The sequence below is a fragment of the Ipomoea nil genome, unplaced genomic scaffold (assembly GCF_001879475.1).
Source record: "Ipomoea nil cultivar Tokyo-kokei standard unplaced genomic scaffold, Asagao_1.1 scaffold2826, whole genome shotgun sequence".
Classification (NCBI taxonomy): Eukaryota; Viridiplantae; Streptophyta; class Magnoliopsida; order Solanales; family Convolvulaceae; genus Ipomoea; species Ipomoea nil.
Genome location: NW_017619254.1, coordinates 4,420,371 through 4,444,133, shown reverse-complemented (window position 1 = coordinate 4,444,133; position 23,763 = coordinate 4,420,371). Strand labels below are relative to the sequence as shown.

The window sequence follows — 23,763 nt, the reverse complement described above, 5'->3', positions numbered from 1 at the left end:
ATGGTCCTTTGCACTTTGCAGGTTGCTCCTACACTGCCGCTAGTAAGACTCGATTCCGAGTCATTATTGCCAAACTTCACTCCTGTGACCAACTAAGCTGCCTATGAAGGATATAACTTGACAACATGATATTAAAGCTTGAGCATATATGGCTATATGCTATTAAAACTTGTGAATTTAACTATAATATTGATGAAACACATTTGAATGCTTCTCAAGATCCTCAAATTGTTGAGGAACATGATTTCCCTGTCACATCATCCCCAGGTTGAAAGTTTAATCTGTAAAAAAGCACTATTTCATTCTTTATTGTAATCTTTTATTTTACTGTTTCAAATATGCTTTAATTTGATCAGCATTATACAGACATAGGCTATCCTTTTAAGCCTTAAATTTCTGAAATCTAATGTAGAAATATTGCACCATGGGTGGTTTCACCATCCCATATCTGCATTACTGATAGCCCAGAGATGCAAATATTCTTGCTGGTGAGTTTCTTTTTCCTGTCATCTTTCCATCTAGCATGGGAAGTGGTTTTCCTGCTAAGAATGAACTCAACATTACAAGTGACCTCTCAGGCTGTGTAAATGGAGCTTCATGAGCAGCACCCCTTATTGTTGCAAATGAAAGAAGCTCTCCATACCCTTGTGTCCATCCAGCAACCTGAAAATCAATATAATGTTGGACTTCATAGGTTTCTGGAAAAATATGAAACCAAAAACAAACAAACAAACAATTTAAAGAAGCCTTAGTTTCTAACCTGTTTGCCCTCGAACCAAGTTCCATATGGCACAGTGGTGCTCAATCCCAGATCTTGTGCCAATTTGTTTACAAGCGTTCGGGTTCCAGTAAAAGGTATAACCGAATCTTGATCTCCGCTGTTAAAATTGCAGCATTATTATACATAGAAATGCCATCACCATTCATGTCCAAGGTAGCATTTCAAAATAAGCTCTTATTTTAAGCTACTACCTTATTTTGAGAACATTACCAAACAGAGCTTATAGCTTATTAGTAGCTTAAAATAAGCTATAAACTTCTAAATAAGTTCTGTCAAACATAGCGTTATGAATGTGTAACTAAAGAAGTTACCTGAAAACCAATACGCGAATTCCAGACTTGACAAGTGAGCCTAAAATTGGAATGGTTGGAACCTCCAGGTTCTGCATGTCATACTGCAGGACTCTGTTGTCCAGAAAACAGAAAAATTAAAAATTACAAGATGGATCGAAACAGTGGAAATGTCGAAGGAATTAGGATGATTACTCGCTGCACGAACTCCATCTCTTCACTCCAAGAAGCTGAGCATGGAGAGCTATCTGCACATCTTTCCTGTTCAAATACTCTATGGTTTCATCCTCCACACACACATCTATCTTCTCTGTTTCTTGCTGCAAGCAAACAAAACCCGCGAAATTCTCAATGTGATTGCAGTTTATATGATCACAGATCTAAAAATGGATTCTTACCCACTGATTAAGAGTCTCTGCTTGCTGGAAAACAGATGAGAGACAGATATCAAGGGTCACATCATAGGTGTCGACGAATCTACTGATTTCCGCGTTGGCTCGATTGTTTACTAGAGCACAAGGAGCTGTGAACTTTCCAATCTGAGCTTGCCTTCTAATTTGAGAATAGTTGCAGACTGTATTGAAGAGTTCAAACGTGGAATCCGATATTAATCCGTGAGACCAGAAATATTCCCCCCTTGCATTGAAATCTGTATTGAACTCCAGAAGAGGATTTCCAATCTGAAATTGACAGAATTAGTAGATGAAGCCATACACATTTTCCCTAAGTACATGCTGATTATATATACTTACTGCTATCCCCTTGAGATTAATTTTTGCCTTGGATTGTACAATGAGATATGCAAGTTGTGGAACATAATGTCCTGGTAAACAATGTATCCATGTTAGACCAGACCATAAAAGTTGGATTATTGCAGATGAAAAGATGACAACTTTACAACTTACCACCATAACTTTCTCCAGTGATGAAAAATTCTCTGTTCTTGTATTGTGGGAATTTTTCAAACCAGTTTTCCAGAAAAGCCAGATTGTCTCTTGCTATATACAGAGGATAAAGAACCAAACTTTATCTACATAATTTGATTAGCAAAAATGAACAAAACCCAAAGGGTGAAAACTGAAAAACCTGTCATCTCATCATTCACAGAAACATAGTAGGATTTATTGGCAGAATAAGAGAAACCAACTCCTGCAGGGGATTCCAAGTACAACATGTTTGCTTCTGCAGGAATCAAAGAACTAAGTCAAGATTTAAGATTTTACCATTCTTTTGTCTTTTTCTTTTTTGATACATTAGGTTTTCAGCTTACGTTAGACTAATCCTAAGCCCGTAAAACCCCTGTCCAAGAGCCGCTGAAGGAGATAAATCATCGGTCAAGGTCTCCTAATGACTCCCCAGGTTCCCAGTCCCAATGGGATTCGAACCCCCACAATGCTACTGGAGCAAGATTTTAGGGTGATGAATCGAACCAACTGAATTAGCCTTGCGGGGCTAAACTAAGCCTAAGCCCCTATCTCAGTTAACACCAAAAACTCTATTTCTCCCTGCAATATGGCAAGGAAGAAGATGAAAAAACAGAAACCTTTATTCCAGCTGTAGTCATTTCTCATCAAGACACTCCCACTTGGCTTGAAAGGGCCATGCTCACAGAAAGCTCCAATTCCAAAAGATGAGCATCCCGGGCCTGCACAGTACTATCTGTTAGGATCAAGCACTTACATTACGCCAAAAACTATAGCTCGAAGATACAACTTTATTTCCTTATACCTACATAACATCGAATCTAGCAGACTTAATAAATCTCTTTTCCTTACCTCCATTTAACCAGAGAACCAGGGGCTTAGAATCTGGTTGGGTTTCAGCTTCAGCAAAGTAGTAGAAAAGAGCCCTTTCCTGCTTCTGGTCCACTGCTACATATCCTGAATATTGCTGGAAAGTAACCTTAGGCTGGCCTGGCAAGCTGGTAATCTTATCATCACCATTGTTACCCTGTAAGGTTTTGGCTCCTGCTAAGAAAGTGCAGAGTGTTGCAGTGAAGAGTATGGCCGCCGTCCAGGACAAAGCTGCAGCCATGTTTGAGGTTGCCAATTAAGGTTCAAGAATGACAACTGTACTAATGAGGAATGGAAAATCTGGGTTGGTGTAAAGAGTTTGGTATCTAGAAATCTCAACTATATATATATATATATTTTTAAGATTATTAATTACATTCAAGAATCTGGATTAGTCTCTTTCAATTCCTTGAAGATAAAATAACATTATATTCTAAATCTACGGCCAGCCAGCAGAGCATGTGAGCTTGGAAAAGTATACTAATATCAAAGAAGAAAACGAAAGTCCGGCCAATATATCCAATTTTATCATTGCATGGTTTGGACTTTGGAGTTGTAATTATACTGAAAGTGAGCAGGCGGACCATATTTTATATATTGTAAAATAATGAACATTCAGTACAAAAATAATATACATTGTAATCAGAAAATGTATATTATTTTTATACTGAATTTATATTATATTATATAATGTACATTTAGTATAAAAATAATGTATATTTAATATATTAAAAATATATTTTTTGTTATGTTCCATATAATAATAATTTGATGAAAGCGAGATAATGGAACTCTAATGTACCATAACATTTTAAGTGACTGAAAAGTTTGACCAATAACGAGAAATATGATGAGGTTATTACCTTGTAAACGTCGCCACTACGTAATTATAAGGTCATGACAAAAACAAAAAATAAAAATAAAAATACAAAAACTGTGATGAGACAAGATGATAGTGATCATGTGACACTAGATAACAAAATTTGGGGCTATTATCCGTAGACCATAGTTTATACCACGCACAACGGATTGGCTAATCACAAGCAACCGAGTCAAATTAGTTTTGTAATTACAAACTTTAAAAATCAACTCTGAGAAACTTTTACAGCATGATGTGGCTGTAATTAGTGTGCCTTCAATTTTGTTACAGGTACAAAATCAGGGTTCACAATACAAGATAGACTTTGGTCTATGGTATAATTTGTTAGAACGAATTGTTATGCTGTGGAATCATGCACATCTTGCAAGGTGAGTAGAATCATAATTTCTATACTATAAATTCATAACATCTATACTATAGAGTCATAATTTCTATACCGTAGATTCATAATATAGTTATGTGATCTGTGAATACAGAGTTCAACAATTGAGAATATGAACATCGGAAATTATAAACATATAGCTCTATAATTATGGACATATATTTATAAAATTATGAACATATAGCTCTATCACATGTTCACAAACCTAATATTGTAGATTCATAATTTTTATACTCTAGATTTATAATTTCTATATTGTAGATTCATAATTTCTGTAATGTAGATTCATAATTTCTGTACTGCAAAGACGAAATAATGCGATTTCGAAGAGAGAAACACCGTTAACGACAAGTGAAAAACAATTTATTTATTTTAATTAGAACGGCGAAAACGACGCACTTGTGAAACTGTGCCAACCTTGCAAGGTGGGCACAATTCCACAGCATAATTTGTCGTACTTTGTATATACTGAATTTGTGGAACGTTATGCCGTGAGCACGTGCCCACCTTGCAAGGTGGACACAGTTCTATATCCATAATTTCTATACTGTAGATTCATAATTTCTATATTGTAGATCCATAATTTCTATATTGTAGATCCATAATTTCTATACCGTAGATTCATAATTTAAATACAGTAGATTCATAATTTATATACTGCAGATTCATAATATCTGTACTATAGATTCATAATTTCTGTATTGTAAATTCGTAATTTCTAAACTGTATAGTTATCAAATTATGAACATATAGTTCTTTGATTTGTGAAAACAGAGTTCAACAATTGGAATTTAAAGTATAAATTTTATGAATCTACAGTATAGAAATTATGAATCTACAATATAAAAATTATGAATTTACAATATAAAAATTATGAATATAGAACCGTGCCCATCTTGCACGGTGGGCACGTGCTCACAGAATAATTTGCCCTGAATTTGTTCATTGGGTCAAAAATTGAAATAAGTTAATAATTATGTTTTATTTTTCAGAATAGGAAGTGATGGTTTTATTGAACCAGACCCGACAATGAACAAATGAATGAATTCATTTGGATAATAAATGGAATGTAAAACAAATTCCCCTCTTAACTACAAATAATTAATAAATTCAAGGGATAAAAATCAAACTAAGTTTTCAGCCTATCATTATTAAATAAGCTTTAAGTTCCTCCAAAGAATTCAATTTCAAATTTATAAAACAGCTTAGCGAATAAATTTTCTGTAGCATTGATAGGAAAATTGTTTCTATATTTTACTGTAAGAAATATTTGACCATTCCATCGATCTTGACGAATGGGGTTACAGGTCAGGAAGAAAATGGGCTAGAAGACCAGTAGTTGTGAGAGTGTTGATGATGATGTATGAGGATTCTTAGCTACACACATATAGGGGTGTGCAAATTTCGGTTAACCGTTTTTGATCGAAAAAATTTTGATTCGATTAATGGTTAAAGGATTTGCAAAATTTTGATTAACGGTTAATTCGGTTCGAAATTATCGATTAACCGAAATTTTATATATATATATATATATATATATATATATATATATATATATATATATATATATATATATATATATATATATATATATATATATATATATATATATATATGGATTTTGAATTTTATCATTTGTGTTTTTATGTTTGTAGTGTTGTTATGGTATTGTGTGTATATTTTTTTTATAGATTTATTATTATATGTATTATTTTAATTAAATTTATTATTATAGGTATTATTTTAAAGATTTAAAATTTTAACTTAAAAAACATCAATTAACCGAAAAAAACTTCGGTTGGTTAACCGATTGCACACCCCTACACACATGTCCCACCTAGTTGCTAAAATCTCAAGCCAAGGCACCAGACTACCTACCATATCACAAACGCCACCCGTAAACCACAATCAATTATACCTATTTCAACACCGTCGATAACAGTCAACCAACGCCCCAACCAAGTGGGGGGTGGGGGTCAACACCCTAGCTGGCTTGTGCCTTTGTCGCGATGGCAAGGCTAAGGCACCCCTTGGCTCTCCGAAGTGGAACACAGCTAGTAGTCGCAAGCGCGAGGTAATGGCTACCCCCCGCCCCCGCCACACCCCACCCCACACACACACACTTGCGGTCAGTGGCAGAGGTGTTGAGCATCACCTCTATTGGTGTGACGGGGGGGGCAAATGTGCGCCTCCCCCCCCCCCCCCCCCCCCCACCCCCTCCCCTCCAATTTTTCTGGATGTTGTCTTTTCAGTATTTAATTTGTTATACAAACCACAAATTTATCATTTTCAACCCACTTTTTTCAGCTTTGTACCTTACGTCCTTACCTCAACCATGAATTTTATGTCTTATCGCACTTTGACCCCAAAACTTTCCACCCTTTCTCACTTTATACCACATCCCTTCAGTATTTGCATTCTTACCCCCTTACCCCCCCCCCCCGCCCCCCCCCCCCCCCCCCCCAACTTTCTATTTTATCCCACTTCAAACCACATTCCTCCAACATTTGCACTTCTTCCTCAATAACTTAACTTTTCAACCCAATTCACACTCCTAACTTTTTTCTCTCCATGTTTAGGCCCCAAAATCATTGTCTGTAGGTTCTAATTACCTCTTTGACTCAATTAACTCTCAAATCCTTAGTTCCTAGGCCAATTGACCTTAGACTCATGCCACATTCCTCCATCAGAAATAAAAACTAGTATATCAAAGCCCAAATGTAATCGACAGGCATATAGATTTTTTTTTTAAGCAACAGGTATATAGATTGGAATAAAGTTTTATATAGGGTGTTAACAATTTTTTTTTATAAATCATTTTGTCAAAATTGTATTCAATAACTATACACATACATTGAGCAAACACGCGAGACTACAAATCAAACCCCGGTGAACGTTGTGCGGGGAGTGACCGACCTGGCTAAGAATACCAAAAACATCATTTGCGGGATGAGCCAACACAATAATGCCACGATCTTGAGCTAATGCATGCTTTGATAGAAAGTTAGCCACCCAATTCTGTTCCTTGAAAATATATACGAGGTTGACCAACCACTGTTAGTGAATCCAATGCCTACACTCACTGAGAAATGATCATCATTATACGAGGGCAACACCCTAGCTGGCTTGTGCCTTTGTCGGGACGGCAAGGCTAAGGCACCCCTTGGCTCTCCGAAGTGGAACACAGCTAGTAGTCGCAAGCGCGAGGTAATGGCTACCCCCCGCCCCCGCCACACCCCATCCGACACACACACACACACTTGCGGTCAGTGGCAGAGGTGTTGAGCATCACCTCTATTGGTGTGAAGAGGGGGGGGGGGGGCAAATGTGCGCCTCCCCCCCCCCCCCCCCCTCCAATTTTCTGGATGTTGTCTTTTCAGTATTTAATTTGTTATACAAACCACAAACTTATCATTTTCAACCCACTTTTTTCAGCTTTGTACCTTACGTCCTTACCTCAACCATGGATTTTATGTCTTGTCGCAATTTGAACCCAAAACTTTCCACCCTTTCTCACTTTATACCACATCCTTTCAGTATTTGCATTCTTACCACCCTTACCCCCCCCCCCCCTAACTTTCTATTTTATCCCACTTCAAACCACATTCCTCCAACATTTGCACTTCTTCCGCAATAACTTTACTTTTCAACCCAATTCACACTCCTCACTATTTTCTCTCCATGTTTAGGCCCCAAAATCATTGTCTATAGGTTCTAATTACCTCTTTGACTCAATTAACTCTCAAATCCTTAGTTCCTAGGCCAATTGACCTTAGACTCATGCCACATTCCTCCATTAGAAATAAAAACTAGTATATCAAAGCTAAAATGTAATCGACAGGCATATAGATTTTTTTTTAAGCAACATGTATATAGATTGGAATAAAGTTTTATATAGGGTGTTAACAATTTTTTTTTTATAAATCATTTTGTCAAAATTGTATTCAATAACTATACACATACATTGAGCAAACACGCGAGACTACAAATCAAATCCCGGTGAACGTTATGCGGGGAGTGACCGACCTAGCTAAGAATACCAAGAACATCATTTGCGGGATGAGCCAACACAATAATGCCACGATCTTGAGCTAATGCATGCTTTGATAGAAAGTTAGCCACCCAATTCTGTTCCTTGAAAATATATACGAGGTTGACCAACCACTGTTAGTGAATCCAATGCCTACACTCACTGAGAAATGATCATCATTATACGAGGGCAACATCCTAGCTGGCTTGTGCCTTTGTCGTGACGGCAAGGCTAAGGCACCCCTTGGCTCTCCGAAGTGGAACACAACTAGTAGCCGCAAGCGCGAGGTAATGGCTACCCCCCCCCCCCCCCCCCGGTGAACGTTATGCGGGGAGTGACCGACCTGGCTAAGAATACCAAGAACATCATTTGCGGGATGAGCCAACACAATAATGCCACGATCTTGAGCTAATGCATGCTTTGATAGAAAGTTAGCCACCCAATTCTGTTCCTTGAAAATATAGACGAGGTTGACCAACCACTGTTAGTGAATCCAATGCCTACACTCACTGAGAAATGATCATCATTATACGAGGGCAACACCCTAGCTGGCTTGTGCCTTTGTCGTGACGGCAAGGCAAAGGCACCCCTTGGCTCTCCGAAGTGGAACACAACTAGTAGTCGCAAGCTCGAGGTAATGGCTACCCCCCACCCCACACACACACACACACTTGCAGTCAGTGGCAGAGGTGTTGAGCATCACCTCTATTGGTATGACGGGGGGCAAAGGTGCGCCTCCTCCCCCCTCCCCCACCCCTCCAATTTTTCTGGATGTTGTCTTTTCCGTATTTAATTTGTTATACAAACCACAAACTTATCATTTTCAACCCACTTTTTCAGCATTGTACCTTACGTCATTACCTCAACCATGGATTTTATGTCTTGTCGCACTTTGACCCCAAAACTTTCCACCCTTTCTCACTTTATACCACATCCCTTCAGTATTTGCATTCTTACCACCCTTACCCCCCCCCCCCCCCCTAACTTTCTATTTTTTCCCCCTCCAACATTTGCACTTCCTCAATAACTTTACTTTTCAACCCAATTCACACTCCTAACTTTTTTCTCTCCATGTTTAGGCCCCAAAATCATTGTCTATAGGTTCTAATTACCTCTTTTACTCAATTACCTCTCAAATCCTTAGTTCCTAGGCCAATTGACCTTAGACTCATGCCACATTCCTCAATCTAAAATAAAAACTAGTATATCAAAGCCCAAATGTAATCGACAGGCATATAGATTTTTTTTTAAGCAACATGTATATAGATTGGAATAAAGTTTTATATAGGATGTTAACAATTTTTTTTTTTATAAATCATTTTGTCAAAATTGTATTCAATAACTATACACATACATTGAGCAAACACGCGAGACTACAAATCAAACCCCGGTGAACGTTGTGCGGGGAGTGACCGACCTGGCTAAGAATACCAATAACATCATTTGCGGGATGAGCCAACACACTAATGCCACGATCTTGAGCTAATGCATGCTTTGATAGAAAGTTAGCCACCCAATTCTGTTCCTTGAAAATATATACGAGGTTGACCAACCACTGTTAGTGAATCCAATGCCTACACTCATTGAGAAATGATCATCATTATTTATGGAATTAATTAACCTGGGGTCCGGATTAATTAACCGGAATAAATGAATAACGTGACAAGTATTAGGATTAAACGATAATAGGGGTGTAAATATTGGTACGAATATAGTAACGGGAACTGATATTGTATTAATCGTATGGAAAAGGCTATTACAGAGGTATAGAACGTGTAATAATAAGACAAGTAAGTAATTAGGACACTAAGGAGCGCTTTTATACTCCATGTCACCCCAATACCTCTGGAGGACGCAGGAGGTGCCGCTTGGACCGCAACCGTCGCCGCACGACTCGCTACACGCATTGACTCCGTCCCTTGGCCGAGCACAGGGCTTGACCAAACAGCCAACGCAAGAGCAGCCGACCCCATGAGGCCGACCTGGGGTGGCCGAGCCCATGGTGGCTTAGCCCGTGGGGGCCGAGCCCATGGCGGTCGAGCCCATGGGGGCACCCCATGGTGGCCGAGCCCAAGTGGTCAACCCCATGGAGGGTGCAAGCTCCCCACGGGGTGCATTCCCAGGTCCGGTTCGCCCCGGATCAGTCCGTAATTATTCCATCAATTATATATAAACTATAATTGATTCATTTATGAAATTAGTGTTAAATAGGAAAACAAATGGCTTTTTTTATTAACTCGGTCTATTCTTTTATGAAATTGTAAATTAATTCGAATTGGATAAAATCTTATTTACATTTAGAATATTATTAGCTAAAATGTTTCAAGTTTTTATATTTAAAAAGTTTCTAAATTTATAATATTTGACCATAATTGTCAAAATTGGAAAATTTTAAAGTTTTTCATCAATAACATTATTTAATTATAGTCTAGTTTTTATTTATGCTAATTTAGTAATTAAAATTGTAATAAATTTATTTATATAAGAAAAACTGTATTGTATGAAAAATATTGTTGTCTTATTTATTAAGAATGTTAAATAATCATTCCGTAACATTTAGTAAGAGCATTATGAAATTCTTATTAATGAGATCGCGGTTTTATAGGGTAACTTTAAACTTATTTCCTAAATTATGGTACTTTTTGTTCCATGAATGCTTTGCCACATGCCGGTTTGGAAAATCATATTCTTGATTTCCAAGTTGGAAACCAGTTTGTTTTCAGACTTGGAAACCCAGATCTGGGTGTTTTCAGGTTGGAGACCATTTTCCGTAGTCAAGAAGTGATGAATATTGCGAAGAAGGGGAAAATTACTTTCCCTAAAAAAATGGAAAATCATTTTCTATAAAAATGCATCTATTTTTTACTGATCGAACTTCATTTTCCATTGATTTTAGTATTTTCTTACTTACCAAACACTAGAAACTCATAAAATAATTTTCAGAAATTATTTTTCAGATTTTTAAACATACCTTTACTTATAAGCTAGGTATCTCAAACAAAGCCGGATTGTAGGGACTATAGAAGGGAGTATCTTTCCATTTATTTAATTTTTTGTGATGCTATCGACTTTTTGGGGCTCAGTGGAAAATTTTGGTAAAGTTACGTAAAAAGCGGTTTGATTATGTAACGCATACAAAAAGGATAGTAAAACACTCAAAATTTTTCTTTCAAAAAAAAAAAAAAAAAAACACTCAAAAATTTCCCAACTTTTATTTCTCAACTAATCCAAAAAAATCCAACTCTGGGCCCCACAATCCCCCTCGAACTCCTCAGTCCAGCCGCTTATTTGCTCATAGGACACGTGTGAATTTTCTTCGGCCCCGCTTGGACCTCGTATTCTAGGACGTGTTTGGTTCTACACTTCTACCAAAAAGGAAAAAATAAATAAATATATTAATTTAAAAAGGGAAAATGACACTTTTTCCCCCTATGTTATATGCTTATAGCACTTTTTCCCCCTGAGTTATTCATGCATTCACATTTGCCCCCTCAATTATTATAAAAGTGGCGGTTTTTCCCCCTGATAATATTAAATAGACATTTTTACCCTTAAATACATATTTTATTTATTTCTCTTGTTCAACAAATTATTGTTTATACGTAGGGATGGCCACGGTTCGGTTCAAACTGAACCGAACACTATAGCAATCAAATAAAAAAAAATTCGGTTATGATTCATAACATAACCCAATATTTGGGTTTCCGTTTATTAAAATTGTGAAGTGGAAAAAAATAGATTCTGAACCGTGAGCCAGAGGTTCAAATCGGAACAACTACTAGCAATAGCTTAAAATTAGAATTATAATATTTGCAAATAGTGTATGTTTTTTTCGCATTTATATTGAGTCTCACATATAAGTATATATAATCGCGATTTGGTTTTTATTTTGAATCGTTGTTTCACAATTTCGGATCCAATTTGAACCGTTGGTTCAAACATTATTTTAAAATTTTATTTTTTTTATTTTTAAAGTATTCTAAATTCAACAATTAATGTATTTTATTTTTTCAAATTATGGTTATAATTTGTTGGAGAAGTAAAATAAAGGAAATATTTATTTTAAGGGTAAATATGTCCATTTAATATATCAGGGGGGAAAATTGCCACTTAAATAATATAGGAGAAAAAAGTGCTATAAGTATATAACACAGGGGGAAAAAGTGCCATTTTCCCATTTAAAAATCAACGTAACCCATTTCCATTAACACAAAATTTTGTTATAAATTAATTTTCAAGAATTCAATGCATATTTTCTGTATTATTATAAAATCATTTTTAATGACATTCATTTTATAAAGTTGTACATTATATTTTTTAAATTGTTCCTTTTCATATTATCATATATATATACTTATAATAAATGTAATATATATAATTTTATATATTACACGACATTACAACTCACCCTAGTTTAAAAAATTTTCATGAATTTTATTGCATTTATGCCAAAAAAAAAAAAAAATCATTGTTGCACTCCCTAAAAAAATGTGTAACAGAGCAAAAGTTTTAAAATTGAATAATGACCGTTGGAGAGATTAATTTAACTCTTTGGACAACTAAAAAGTCCTACGAAATTCGTAATACAGAATAACATTCTATTCCATTCGGTTAATTAATATTATGTTATTTACAAATCAATTTTAAATATTTATATTAAAATTTATATGTTTATAAATTATATTAAACCCAGTCAAATTTTAAAAATTATAAAAATATTAAAGAAAATAATCGAAGAAAGCAAAATTTACTTGACCAACAAATAAAATTAAATTTGATTAATAAACGGAATAATAAACTTGAGCTTCGTGAGGACGGTATTAACTTTTTGTGCTTCAGTATATTGAGAAAGTAGTTATGAATAGATACTACATTGTAACAGAGTTAGTAGTACTAAAAAATTTGTTAGACCACGAGGTGTCCTGAGCAGACTCTAACTGTAGGAGGCACATTTAAACCCGTATCATACTCAGACTAATCCTCGTTCGTACCGGCCCCGCCCAAATAAGGGACAGGCCAGATTGGTTTTTCCATATGAGAGGGGGTACGAACGCCAAAAGATACTACATTATAACAGAGTCAGTAGTACTCAAAAAATTTAAAATGATGTATTCTCTTTATTGTAATGTATTTTATGTTTTATTTAAAATTATATTCTTCTTATTTGCCAATGATCTTGTGGTCTAATGACACCAAGTTGCGTTCTCATAAGAAGTTGTGGGATCAAGCCTCAGACCTCAGTGGATGTGATATTGACTCTTTGTGCATATTTGATATACTTTTATCACATATATATCACTATTATGTAGGATGCTATAATTTTTTAATTTTTTTTTTTTACTTCAATTATTGGGGCTCAAGATTCTAGTGTTAGGGACGAGTTTTTCAATTTTCAATGAATTGAAGTAGCGAAAGGGTTTGTTTACTATAAATTTTTCAATTTTTTAAATGAATAATAAAGTATTTTGCTCACACTTAATCATTTTTTTTTAAATTAAAAAGAAATAACTCAATAAATGAATTTGAAAATATTTTTTTTATTTAATATTTTCTAAATTTATCAAATATATAAAGTATATTATAAATTATAATCACAAATTTTATTATTTATGAAGTCCAAACTTATACATTCATTTTTCTTTTTCATAAATCCACATACTTACCCATATACACACATATACCTACCTATTCTCCTACTTACTTGTATGCGTGCACATACACCTGCCTATCTACTCTCAACGTAACGGAAATAATCATAGCCACCATTATTATTAGTGCTTTTTCATTGACCGCTACCAACTTATACGCCTTATATACTTTGAGCATCTACAATAGTTGATCTCTAATCTGATTACTGAGGAGTTTTTGTAAATATAATTAGAACAAAAAAATGTGAGTGAAAATAAAAAAATAAAATTTTTTTAAAAAAATCTGACATTTTTTAAAAAGAGAGTAAAAACTAAAAAAAAAAATCAGAGTGGCCGCCAGCTGGCGACAATTCTGACTTGTCCAAATAACGTCTGATAATGTTGCTCTTACGTAACCCACGTTACTTCTAGTCACCTATGCCCCACTAATAGGAGTATATTTTATGGTGTCTATCGTATTTTTTTTTTTGAAAGTTACTGGCTCTATTACATTGTAGTATCTGTTCATATACTTTCTCAACCTACTGAAACACAAAGAACCAATAACGCCTCCACTGAGGCTTGAACTCATAATCTTCCAAATGGAAGTCCAACCTGGATACCATTAGACCACATAGTCTTGGTCTAATTATAGTATCGTATTTAGTGTTGTTATTATATATATACATATATATAAATCACCGATTATTACTATAATAATTTTCAATATCGGTCAAATATGAGTATATGAGTAACTTCTTAACATTTTTCTTACTTTGAATTATCATTTATTTTACTGACCACTACTAGGATTTAAGAGCCTGGATATGGATATATGATAATGATTTGTTTAATAATTGGAGCAAAATAGCGTAATAATTTAAGAAGAATAATAATAGAGATAATACCATTTGCAATCTTCAAGGATAGTAATTTTTAACGTCTAATCCTAAATTTTCAAATTAATCATTCGTGGTCCTTCAATTTTTAAATTATTATTATATGTGATCTAAGTTAATCACATTTGGTCTTTCATCTATCAAATTTTAATCTTTAATGATCTTTCTAGGAGGACTGTGACTGGTTAATTTTAAAAATTAAAAATTATACATAATTAATTTAGACTACAAATAATAATAATTTAAAAGTTTAAAACTAAACGTGATAAAATTATTATATTTGAAGGACCACATATGACATTAAAATCAATAATAATAATTTAGAATAAAATTGCAGAACAAACATGGCTTTGTGAAATCATTTTCTCTGTCTCTCTCTCTAAACCCGCCTTTCCCCTTTTAAAACCCCTTACCCGTAACCCCTGGCCCCTTTTTGCTGGTCTTCGCCCACCGAAGGATTCAAGAAACGGCCACTGTTTTAAATAGTCAGCATCAGAGGAAGAGGAAGAAGAAGGAGAAGCAATCCCAGATTTTCTTTTTGCTGTTTTTGGGACAAGAAAACCGACAGGGGTACAAGAAAATGTCCGATGAGCAAGACCCAGTGGAGCTCTTCATGGTGTTGGACCGCTGGCCTTTGATACCTTTCAACGGGGACGGCGAAGACGACGTTGTTGCGGAGGGGTCTCAGTTGGATGGGTCCTCATTTTCTTCGTCCCCTTCTTCTTCGTCGCAGGTCGGCGGCGAGTTGCTCCTGATGGGCTTCGTGATCGTCAACATTGTGGGCCTCCAGTACTACTCTGGAACGATCAACGGCCGGGAACTGGTCAGCCTGGTCCGCGACCCGCTAAATACCCATGACCCGAACGCTATCAAGGTCCTCAACACTCGCTCCGCCCAGGTCGGCTATATCGAACGCGCCGCCGCTCAAGTCTTCGCCCCTCTCATTGATTCCAGACTAGTCACCGTCGAAGGTATATATATATGCATTTATAGTTTGTAATGTATGTATGTGTATTTATGTATATATGTATTTGTAAATGTGGTGGTATGCATGCTTTTCTGTTTTACAGTGAGTCAATGATTGAGATTGATTTTATCATCTATAAAATAAGAAGAAAAAATGTGGTTTTAATTCATTTATTTTGTTCTGTGGGTTTCTCTATGGATGAGATTTTTTCCCTGTTTGATGATGCTTTCTGTGAATGTAAATGGAGATGAACTTGATTGTTTTGATTATTGGCAAAATGTTGATGCTTTTTATGGTGATGGAATAGGTATTGTGCCGAAGGTGTCCCGTCAAGGAAACCGATATAAGATTCCCTGCCAAGTTCACATCTTTGCAAGAATAGCGGCGTTTGAAAGTGTGAAATCTGCACTTTCAAATGGTGGGTTGAACTTGATATCAGAAGACAGTGCTGCTTTTGCATTATCAGAGGCTGCAGTGGTGAAAGACCAAGTAGTTGCTGGTGACAGTAAGAGCATTGATGCGATTTTTAAACTGTTGGATGAGAAAGTCCTTAAGAAGGAAGCCCTGGGGACAATGGAACCACCAAATTCGGTTATAAAGTCGGAACTTCTTTCACACCAGAAGGAAGGTTTATGGTGGTTGGTTCAGCAGGAGAGTGCTCATGAATTACCCCCTTTCTGGGAGGAAAAAGACGGTGTTTTTTTCAATGCATTGACAAATTACTCTACTGATAAGCGGCCGGATCCAATTCGTGGTGGTATTTTTGCAGATGACATGGGTTTGGGCAAAACTCTCACCCTTCTTTCATTGATTTCTTTTGATAAATGTGCTAGTGTTGTTCCTGTTGAGGAAGGTGATGATAGCGATGAAAGGGAGCTTAGGGATGGTATACTCGCTGCTTTTGTTGGTAAAAACTCTAAGAGAGGAAGAGTTAGTACCAAGGCTAATAATTCACGAAAGAAGCTAAAATCTGTAGGTGCTCGAGCCAAAGAAATGAAGGGCGAGCCGGTATGTGACAGGGTCTCTGGTTCTTCAAGTACGAGAACAACTCTGGTGGTTTGTCCACCCGCTATTTTTTCAGTTTGGATTACACAGTTAGAAGAGCACACTAGACCGGGCTCTCTGAAGGTTTACTTGTATTATGGCAGACAGCGAACTACAGACGCCAATGTGCTTCAAAAGCATGATATAGTTTTGACTACCTATAATATTTTGGCTAATGAAGAGCAATTGTTGGAGTCACCAATCAAGAAGATAGAATGGTGGCGAGTTATTCTTGATGAGGCACATATCATTAAGAATGTGAATGCTCAACAAACTCGGGCAGTTAACAACCTAATCGCCAAACGAAGGTGGGTGGTGACAGGAACCCCGATACAGAATCATTCAATGGATTTGTATTCCTTAATGACATTTCTGAGGGTAGAGCCCCTGTCATTAAAACCCTATTGGGTTAGTTTGATACAGCGTCCACTTGTTCTAGGAGACGAGAACGGGATTATGCGGTTACAGGTCAGCAAATCTCATGCCATCTTTTTGTTGGAATTTAGGTCTTCATTGTGCTCTTTTGTGTGTGAAGCTTTACATTTTATGCTTTATGAAATTAAAAGGTGATAATTTCTTACTCCTAAAATACTTTACGTGCTTTATTTCTTCCTGGAGCACCCTCCATTGCTAGCTCTCTGCGCTAGTATTGAAACTTCATTTCTGCTTCTTTCAATGTTTCATTGAGAAAAATGCATTGAAGTTTTGTTATGAAGAGGCTGAAAGATTTGGAAACTGGAAAACTGTCAATTCTTGCAGATAGTTTTGGTAACTTTCACCAAATGGTAATGTTAACTGGATCATATTTGTAACACTTGTTGGGATTGGTGTGTTGACTTCTGCATTACCCTTTTCCTCTTTTCTTTCCTTTTCGTGGTGGTCTACTGGTCTTTGATTTTAGGGCAGAAGTGGTGGGGCTGGTTTAAATTGGGGTTGATTTTACTTTGAATTTGGAAAAGTTCATAACTTTATATTCAATTCTCTTGCATGATTATGGTCTAGATCATTCACTGATTGAATGAGAGGAACCATAATGGCCTATTGGGTGAAGCTGTAATTGTAAGAGGTCAAGGGGATTAAAAAGGGCCAGATTATAAAGAGTATAAATTCATTTAAACAAAAATTTCAATCTGCAACATGTTAACATTTTCCGTAGCTGTTTTCAGCTAGATGAATATTAGTGAAATATATTATTTATCATTTTTATGATATATTTTCCTTATTTTTAAATCACTGATATATGGTTTGTCGTCCACTACTGTACTATTCTATTGCAATTTGATTTTTTTTTTTTCTTCTAATAAATTCTTTGTCGGATTTTATACTTCAGATAGGTATCATCTCCTTTCATGTTTAGACTTGTGTATTTGGCATGGTTGAAAAAATCGCTAGGCGCTACTCGGGTGCTTGGGGGCGCCTATGCGGCGATTAATCGGCGCCTAGGCGCCCGTGTATTTTTTATTTTTTAAAAAATTGTTTACAATTTTTAAATTTTTTAAGACTTTAATAGTTAATACTAAAATATTAAATATTAACCTAAAAAACATCTAGAGTTTGAACAATTTAGGGTTATTTCTCTCAAAATGATGTCGTTTTGAGTGAAATAACCCATTTTAAAAAGAAGGGAACAATAGCTAATCGGCCGATTAGGCAACCTGGTCGGTCTAGGCGGCCTAGCCGGCAGCTGCCTAGACCACTGATTATGGTGATACGGTAGGTGGCCGGCCAGCGCCTAGCGCATAGGCGCCGATTAATCGGTGTCTAGGCGGGATTTTTGCAACACTGGTATTTGGATATATTGGTTGGGGACTCTGATGTTGTTTAAACCCGATGATTATTCCTTCTGCAGGCTAATACATTAATATAGTTGATACTATGTATGTGTGTGTTTTAGTGACTCTATTCTTGGCTCTCTAGTTTTCTCGATGTATTAAATATATTGAATTTCTAGTGTGTTGCAATCCTTCCTTTCCCTATCTCAGATTTTAATGGCAACCATGTCGTTGAGAAGAACAAAAGAAAAAACCCTGGTGGGCTTGCCATCGAAAACTCTAGAGACCATTTATGTTGAACTCTCTGGGGAAGAACGTGAAATTTATGAGCAGATGGAATTGAGAGCTAAGAGTATTGTTATGGAGTATATCTGTACAGAAGGTTCAATGAAGAGTTATTTGACTGTACTGAGTGCACTCGTGCGGCTTCGACAAATCTGTACAGATATAGCCATGTGCCCGCCTGATCTTCGAGATGTACTTCCAGTAAATAAAATTGGAGGTAATCGATATGGTTTCTTTGTTGCTCATGTGAACCATTTTAAAATATTGTTTCACTTAGATAAACATTTTTCTCGATTTTTGTTTTTAATTATTGGGAAATGATCTGAATCGAAACAGATGTAAACAGCAACCCGAAACTGTTGGATAAGATGCTTATGGCACTACAGGATGACGATGGTTTTGACTGCCCGATTTGTATTTCTCCACCGAAGAACACTGTTATTACGAGCTGTGCCCACATCTTCTGCAAAATATGCATCCTGAAGACGCTGCAGCATATGAAATCCTGCTGCCCGATGTGTCGCCATCCACTCACGGAGTCCGATCTTTTCTTCGCCCCATCGGAGCCGACTCCTGATTCAGTGACTGACGGGAACCGCTCTTCTTCAGCTCCATCGTCCAAAGCCACCGCCCTTCTTAAACTCCTGTGTGCAGTGCGGGACCAAAACCCGACCACGAAATCCGTCGTGTTCTCGCAGTTCCGCACGATGCTGCTTCTGCTCGAAGCGCCGCTGAAAGCAGCGGGATTCAAGACGCTGCGCCTGGATGGCAAAATGAGTGCGGGCCAACGCGCTGACGTGATCAAGGGGTTCGGTGTCCCGGCCCCAGAGGGACCCACGATCTTGCTCGCGAGCCTGAAAGCTTCGGGCGCGGGGATAAACCTCACCATGGCCTCGAGGGTCTACCTGTTCGAGCCGTGGTGGAACCCTGCTGTCGAGGAACAAGCCATGGACCGCGTCCACAGGATCGGGCAAACCGAGGAGGTGAAGATCGTGCGGATGATCGCACACAACACCATCGAGGAGAGGATTCTGCAGCTGCAGGAGAAGAAGAAACTGTTTGCCAGCAAAATCTTCAAGAAGAAAAACTCGCGTGATCAGAGGGACGTTAGCGTAGACGACCTGCGCACCTTGATGCACTTGTGAGTTGTTCTTTACTCTTTTTCGACATTAGATACATGTACATGCTTATGTGCATATGAATGCTCCATCGAAAACCGTATATTCTGCCCGACTAATTTTTGCTTCTTCATATATCTGCTGTTGCAAGAAAGCATGTCATATTTGTTTACTTCTTACTTGTTCTGGGTAGGCTCTGTATAATTTAAACATTTTGTTTTTGAGCAATTCTTCAAAGTATTGTACACTCTGCAGTGGATCTGGGCAAAATTAGATTATACTATCTTAATCTATAAGTAGCAATGGAAGTGGAAAGCACTCTAAACTACATAAACTTAGATTAGAAAACTCCAATCGTATAATTCTCTCCGTGCTTCGAATTCGAATTCTTCAAGATTAAAGTTACTAACCATTCGGAGCGAAAATAAATCTTCCTATGAACGAACATGCTTGTTGTGACATCTCCAACTTTAGTTCTAAAACTATCTAATCGTCTCCAAGAGATTACATTAAGGGTCTAAGAGATACTTCTCATTCACATTATCACCTAGTTTCTATCTATTTTAAATATCTTCACTTTCCACTCTAAATATTTTTAAACCAAATATATTTGTGCTCCACCATTAATTAATTATAACAATTTATACGGAGTATTATATAATATAAATAAATTTTTAAAAATATAGATCACGATAAGTCACCGTGCGGGCAGGGTGCTTTGCTTGTTGGGCTCACTCTGTATGTCTTTTTCCTACCCATATCCAAATAAAACTTTGAATATACCGACATCTTCATGTCGCATCCCAATATCTGTCATAGGGTATTTCTTAAGTCACTTCTATATTTGTTATCAAAAAATAAAAAATTACATCTTCTATATTTCTTACACGTAACAAAAATGGTCAATGATCTTGTGGTCTAGTAACATGAAATGACTCTTCAAATGAGGGGTCATGAATTCGATTCCCAGTGAAAAAAATAATTATGAACAAATACTACATTGTAACAGAATTTTAAAAAATAAGAAAGATTCTAGTTTAATCTTAGACCCTGGCCCATGCCATATCAAGTTTCCTTCCACACGAAGAGTTCTACTTCAATTTTCTTAGGCTATACGAACCATATCAACTACAAACGAACATACATCTATAATGGAAGGGAACTTCCTTTTGATCTTTTGGTGTCTATGGTCATAATATAAATTTTCTAAGTACATAACCTTAAATAGTAGTTGCAGATTTTTCTCAAAAAATAAAAAAATAATAAAAAAAAAATATGGGAACACCTTATCACTTTAGCCTCCCTTGTGGAATTTTTCCTTGGAATTCGCGGTCTCGTAATAAGTCATATATGCAATCTTAAGGGGAATTGTCGCGTTGTTTATATGCGATATGATGGAACATTCGTACAAACTTCTTTTTTAAATAATACATTTTTTTGAATACTATTAACTCTATTACAATGCTGTATTTGTGGCTCGAACCGACAACCTTCCAAGTGGAAATTTAATTTGGTACCATTAGACCACAAGATCTTTAAATTTTCTTCTTAAACTAACTTTTGTAGTGGAGTTAGGGTTTTAGCTTGAGCGTTGTATCATTTTCCTATTTTCCTTGAAATACCCAAAGGTCGCCATAAGTCATGATATTATTATTAAATTGATTTTTACTAAAATACGTCATTTCGGTTGTCAATCTATTATTTTTCACTGTTAGTTCTTTCTTATATGTTGCAATACCGTGTCTAATAAAACCCTAAAACATTCTTATATCTTTGTTTTTACTTGTTCGATAATAATAACCCAACATGCATCTAAGTTCTGGCCTTTTGACAGTCCTCTAAAGTGTTGGTTTAATCTTGAAATTTGAGTTTCGATATAAATTATTGTTTGATGATTAAAATTCTCATAGTTTCATAGGCGAATCGAATGAATATTTGAATTTATTGGGTAAAATTATGTACGGGCCGGCGAGACCGTGATACCTTGTACCATCCTGGCCTATACATAATGCAAAGTTATGGTTTTCTGTGTGTTGAAACATACAAATATTTTGGCTAATTTTTGCAGTTAGTTATTGGTTGATGCATGCATGGGTGAATGGTTACTATTTTTAGTGGACTGTGAATATTATATTTATCCTTGTTTTGATGAACACTGCACTGCTTGTGATCCTTTTGAGCTACCCAGCAGCTATAGTTACTTTCTTATCTGTTTTTTTGAGGTGGCTTTTTAAGTTGAGTGGTTATTAAATATTCTGGATTTTGTGCTGTTAATTACTAGTTTGATATGCTGTACTGGTTATCTCCATCGTCCTTATATTATTTCTGCATAATTTTAACTAAATCAGTGTTTTGTTGAATTTTCTTATCCAGTTCTGTCCTGTATTGACAACTGCTGGAGATATCAAGGATTCTGGTATGTATCACTCTACTCTTCACACTTTCTGCAACTCAAAACAATGAAATTTAAGAATATATATATACTTCCAATGAAATATTGGATATGTGTCTAGGAGTTTATATGATGATCAGAGTACAAATGGCATTTTTCATGTGCATCAAATTAAATGATAGATCCTTAGAACATTTCAAGTGTATATTAGCATTAAGATTTCTTATATGATACATATTTGTGTTTTAGTGTTTGTGCGAGTACATGCCCACACGTACGATTCCAGTGAAATGCTAAATATATGTGTAGAACTTAATTTGATGTTGAGAATGTGAGCATATATCCATTAATGTGTATCCAACTATCAGCTTAGGCTTTTAGTTGAGATGGAGCATATGCTTCAATTTGGTATTAGAGCCAGGTCATGAGTTCGAATTTCAACGCCACTCGTAAGCGACTACGATTTACCGGTCCACGTTAGGCTTTTAGTTGAGATGGATGGAGCACATGCTTCAATTGAGAATACAAATGGTATTTTTCATATGAATCAAATGACATGTTCTTAGAACATTTCGATCAACTGTATGTTAGCATTGAGCTTTCACATATGAATAGGTATACATACATATATGTGTTTCAATGTTTCTGCGAGTATATATAGTGCATATATATACACATATATAATTCCAATGAAATGCTATATTTGTGTCCAGAAGTTTAGTACAAATGGTATTTTTTTCATATGCATCAAATGACAGATACTTAGAACATATGAATTGGTATACATACATATATCATATATGTGTTTCAGTGTTTTTTCATATGCATCGAAATATCGAATGACAGGTCCTTAGAACATTTCAAGTGTATGTTAGCATTGAGTTTTTCATATGAATTGATATACATACATATATGTGTTTCAGTGTTTGTGTGCGCACATACACACATATATAATTACTTATTGTCGATCTACAAATGCACTTATACTAGTTTTTTGTATATATTTTTTGTGTAGGGTTGCAGAATTCCTGTTAACATTGTTGGAGCAAGGAATATGGTGTATTTTGAGGATTTAGTGTTAAGCAATGAAGAAAACTTCCAGGGAAATCTTGTTCCCAATTAAACATGGTGTATTGAACTAATTAAGGGCTAATGATGCTTAACCTGCATGATTTACATGGACTTTCTTTAATTATGTTTTACTAAGTTTAGTACTCCAACTAAAACTTGATGTTGTAATAAACTGGGTTGTGTTTTGAACTAAATTTGGATGGTTTGATCTAATTTGCTTTATATTCATCTTGTGTTCTTGTGCATTTGTTTCTTCCTGCTTTTGGTGTATTGAGTGATGATGTGTGCTGATTGTTATTCCTTTTTGGCAATTGTTTGCTGCTCAGGATCATTTCATACCCATGAAAGAGATCCTAGGATTCCCCTACTTATTTACTTTAATTTGGATATCCATTAGGAAATTCAAAGTGATTTTCATGTCTTAGCTTGGAT

The 23,763-nt window shown here is 36.0% G+C and overlaps 2 protein-coding genes and 1 long non-coding RNA gene across 3 annotated transcripts; 2 read left to right on the top strand and 1 right to left on the bottom strand.

Moving 5' to 3' along the window:
• Nucleotides 1-282: 282 nt before the first annotated feature.
• Nucleotides 283-3,347, bottom strand: LOC109158660 (serine carboxypeptidase-like 45). Its single transcript, XM_019306553.1, has 10 exons — nucleotides 2,847-3,347; nucleotides 2,615-2,716; nucleotides 2,158-2,253; nucleotides 1,977-2,069; nucleotides 1,824-1,894; nucleotides 1,470-1,751; nucleotides 1,267-1,391; nucleotides 1,093-1,185; nucleotides 761-878; nucleotides 283-663 (listed from the first exon to the last, which is right to left on the bottom strand). Exons 1-10 carry the CDS (start codon nucleotides 3,103-3,105, stop codon nucleotides 454-456), a joined length of 1,449 nt encoding a protein of 482 aa, XP_019162098.1. The 5' UTR covers nucleotides 3,106-3,347; the 3' UTR covers nucleotides 283-453.
• An 11,686-nt stretch (nucleotides 3,348-15,033) lies between these two features.
• Nucleotides 15,034-20,112, top strand: LOC109159279 (putative SWI/SNF-related matrix-associated actin-dependent regulator of chromatin subfamily A member 3-like 1). Its single transcript, XM_019307382.1, has 4 exons — nucleotides 15,034-15,653; nucleotides 15,957-17,161; nucleotides 18,676-18,967; nucleotides 19,087-20,112. The coding sequence occupies exons 1-4, from the start codon at nucleotides 15,263-15,265 to the stop codon at nucleotides 19,893-19,895; spliced, it is 2,697 nt and encodes an 898-aa protein (XP_019162927.1). The 5' UTR covers nucleotides 15,034-15,262; the 3' UTR covers nucleotides 19,896-20,112.
• Nucleotides 20,113-21,560: 1,448 nt separating this feature from the next.
• Nucleotides 21,561-23,559, top strand: LOC109158867. Its single transcript, XR_002050457.1, has 3 exons — nucleotides 21,561-21,578; nucleotides 22,242-22,284; nucleotides 23,276-23,559. It is a non-coding gene; the product is annotated as an uncharacterized LOC109158867 (long non-coding RNA).
• Nucleotides 23,560-23,763: the final 204 nt, after the last annotated feature.

Coding starts and splice junctions, on each gene's coding strand:
- LOC109159279 (XM_019307382.1), top strand. CDS start 15,263: ATGTCCGATGAGCAAGACCCAGTGGAGCTCTTCATGGTGTTGGACCGC. Junction 15,654..15,956: donor CAGACTAGTCACCGTCGAAG/GTATATATATAT, acceptor GTGATGGAATAG/GTATTGTGCCGAAGGTGTCC. Junction 17,162..18,675: donor ACGGGATTATGCGGTTACAG/GTCAGCAAATCT, acceptor TCCCTATCTCAG/ATTTTAATGGCAACCATGTC.
- LOC109158660 (XM_019306553.1), bottom strand. CDS start 3,105: ATGGCTGCAGCTTTGTCCTGGACGGCGGCCATACTCTTCACTGCAACA. Junction 1,752..1,823: donor TTAATCTCAAGGGGATAGCA/GTAAGTATATAT, acceptor TGTCAATTTCAG/ATTGGAAATCCTCTTCTGGA. Junction 1,392..1,469: donor CAGAGACTCTTAATCAGTGG/GTAAGAATCCAT, acceptor GTTTGCTTGCAG/CAAGAAACAGAGAAGATAGA.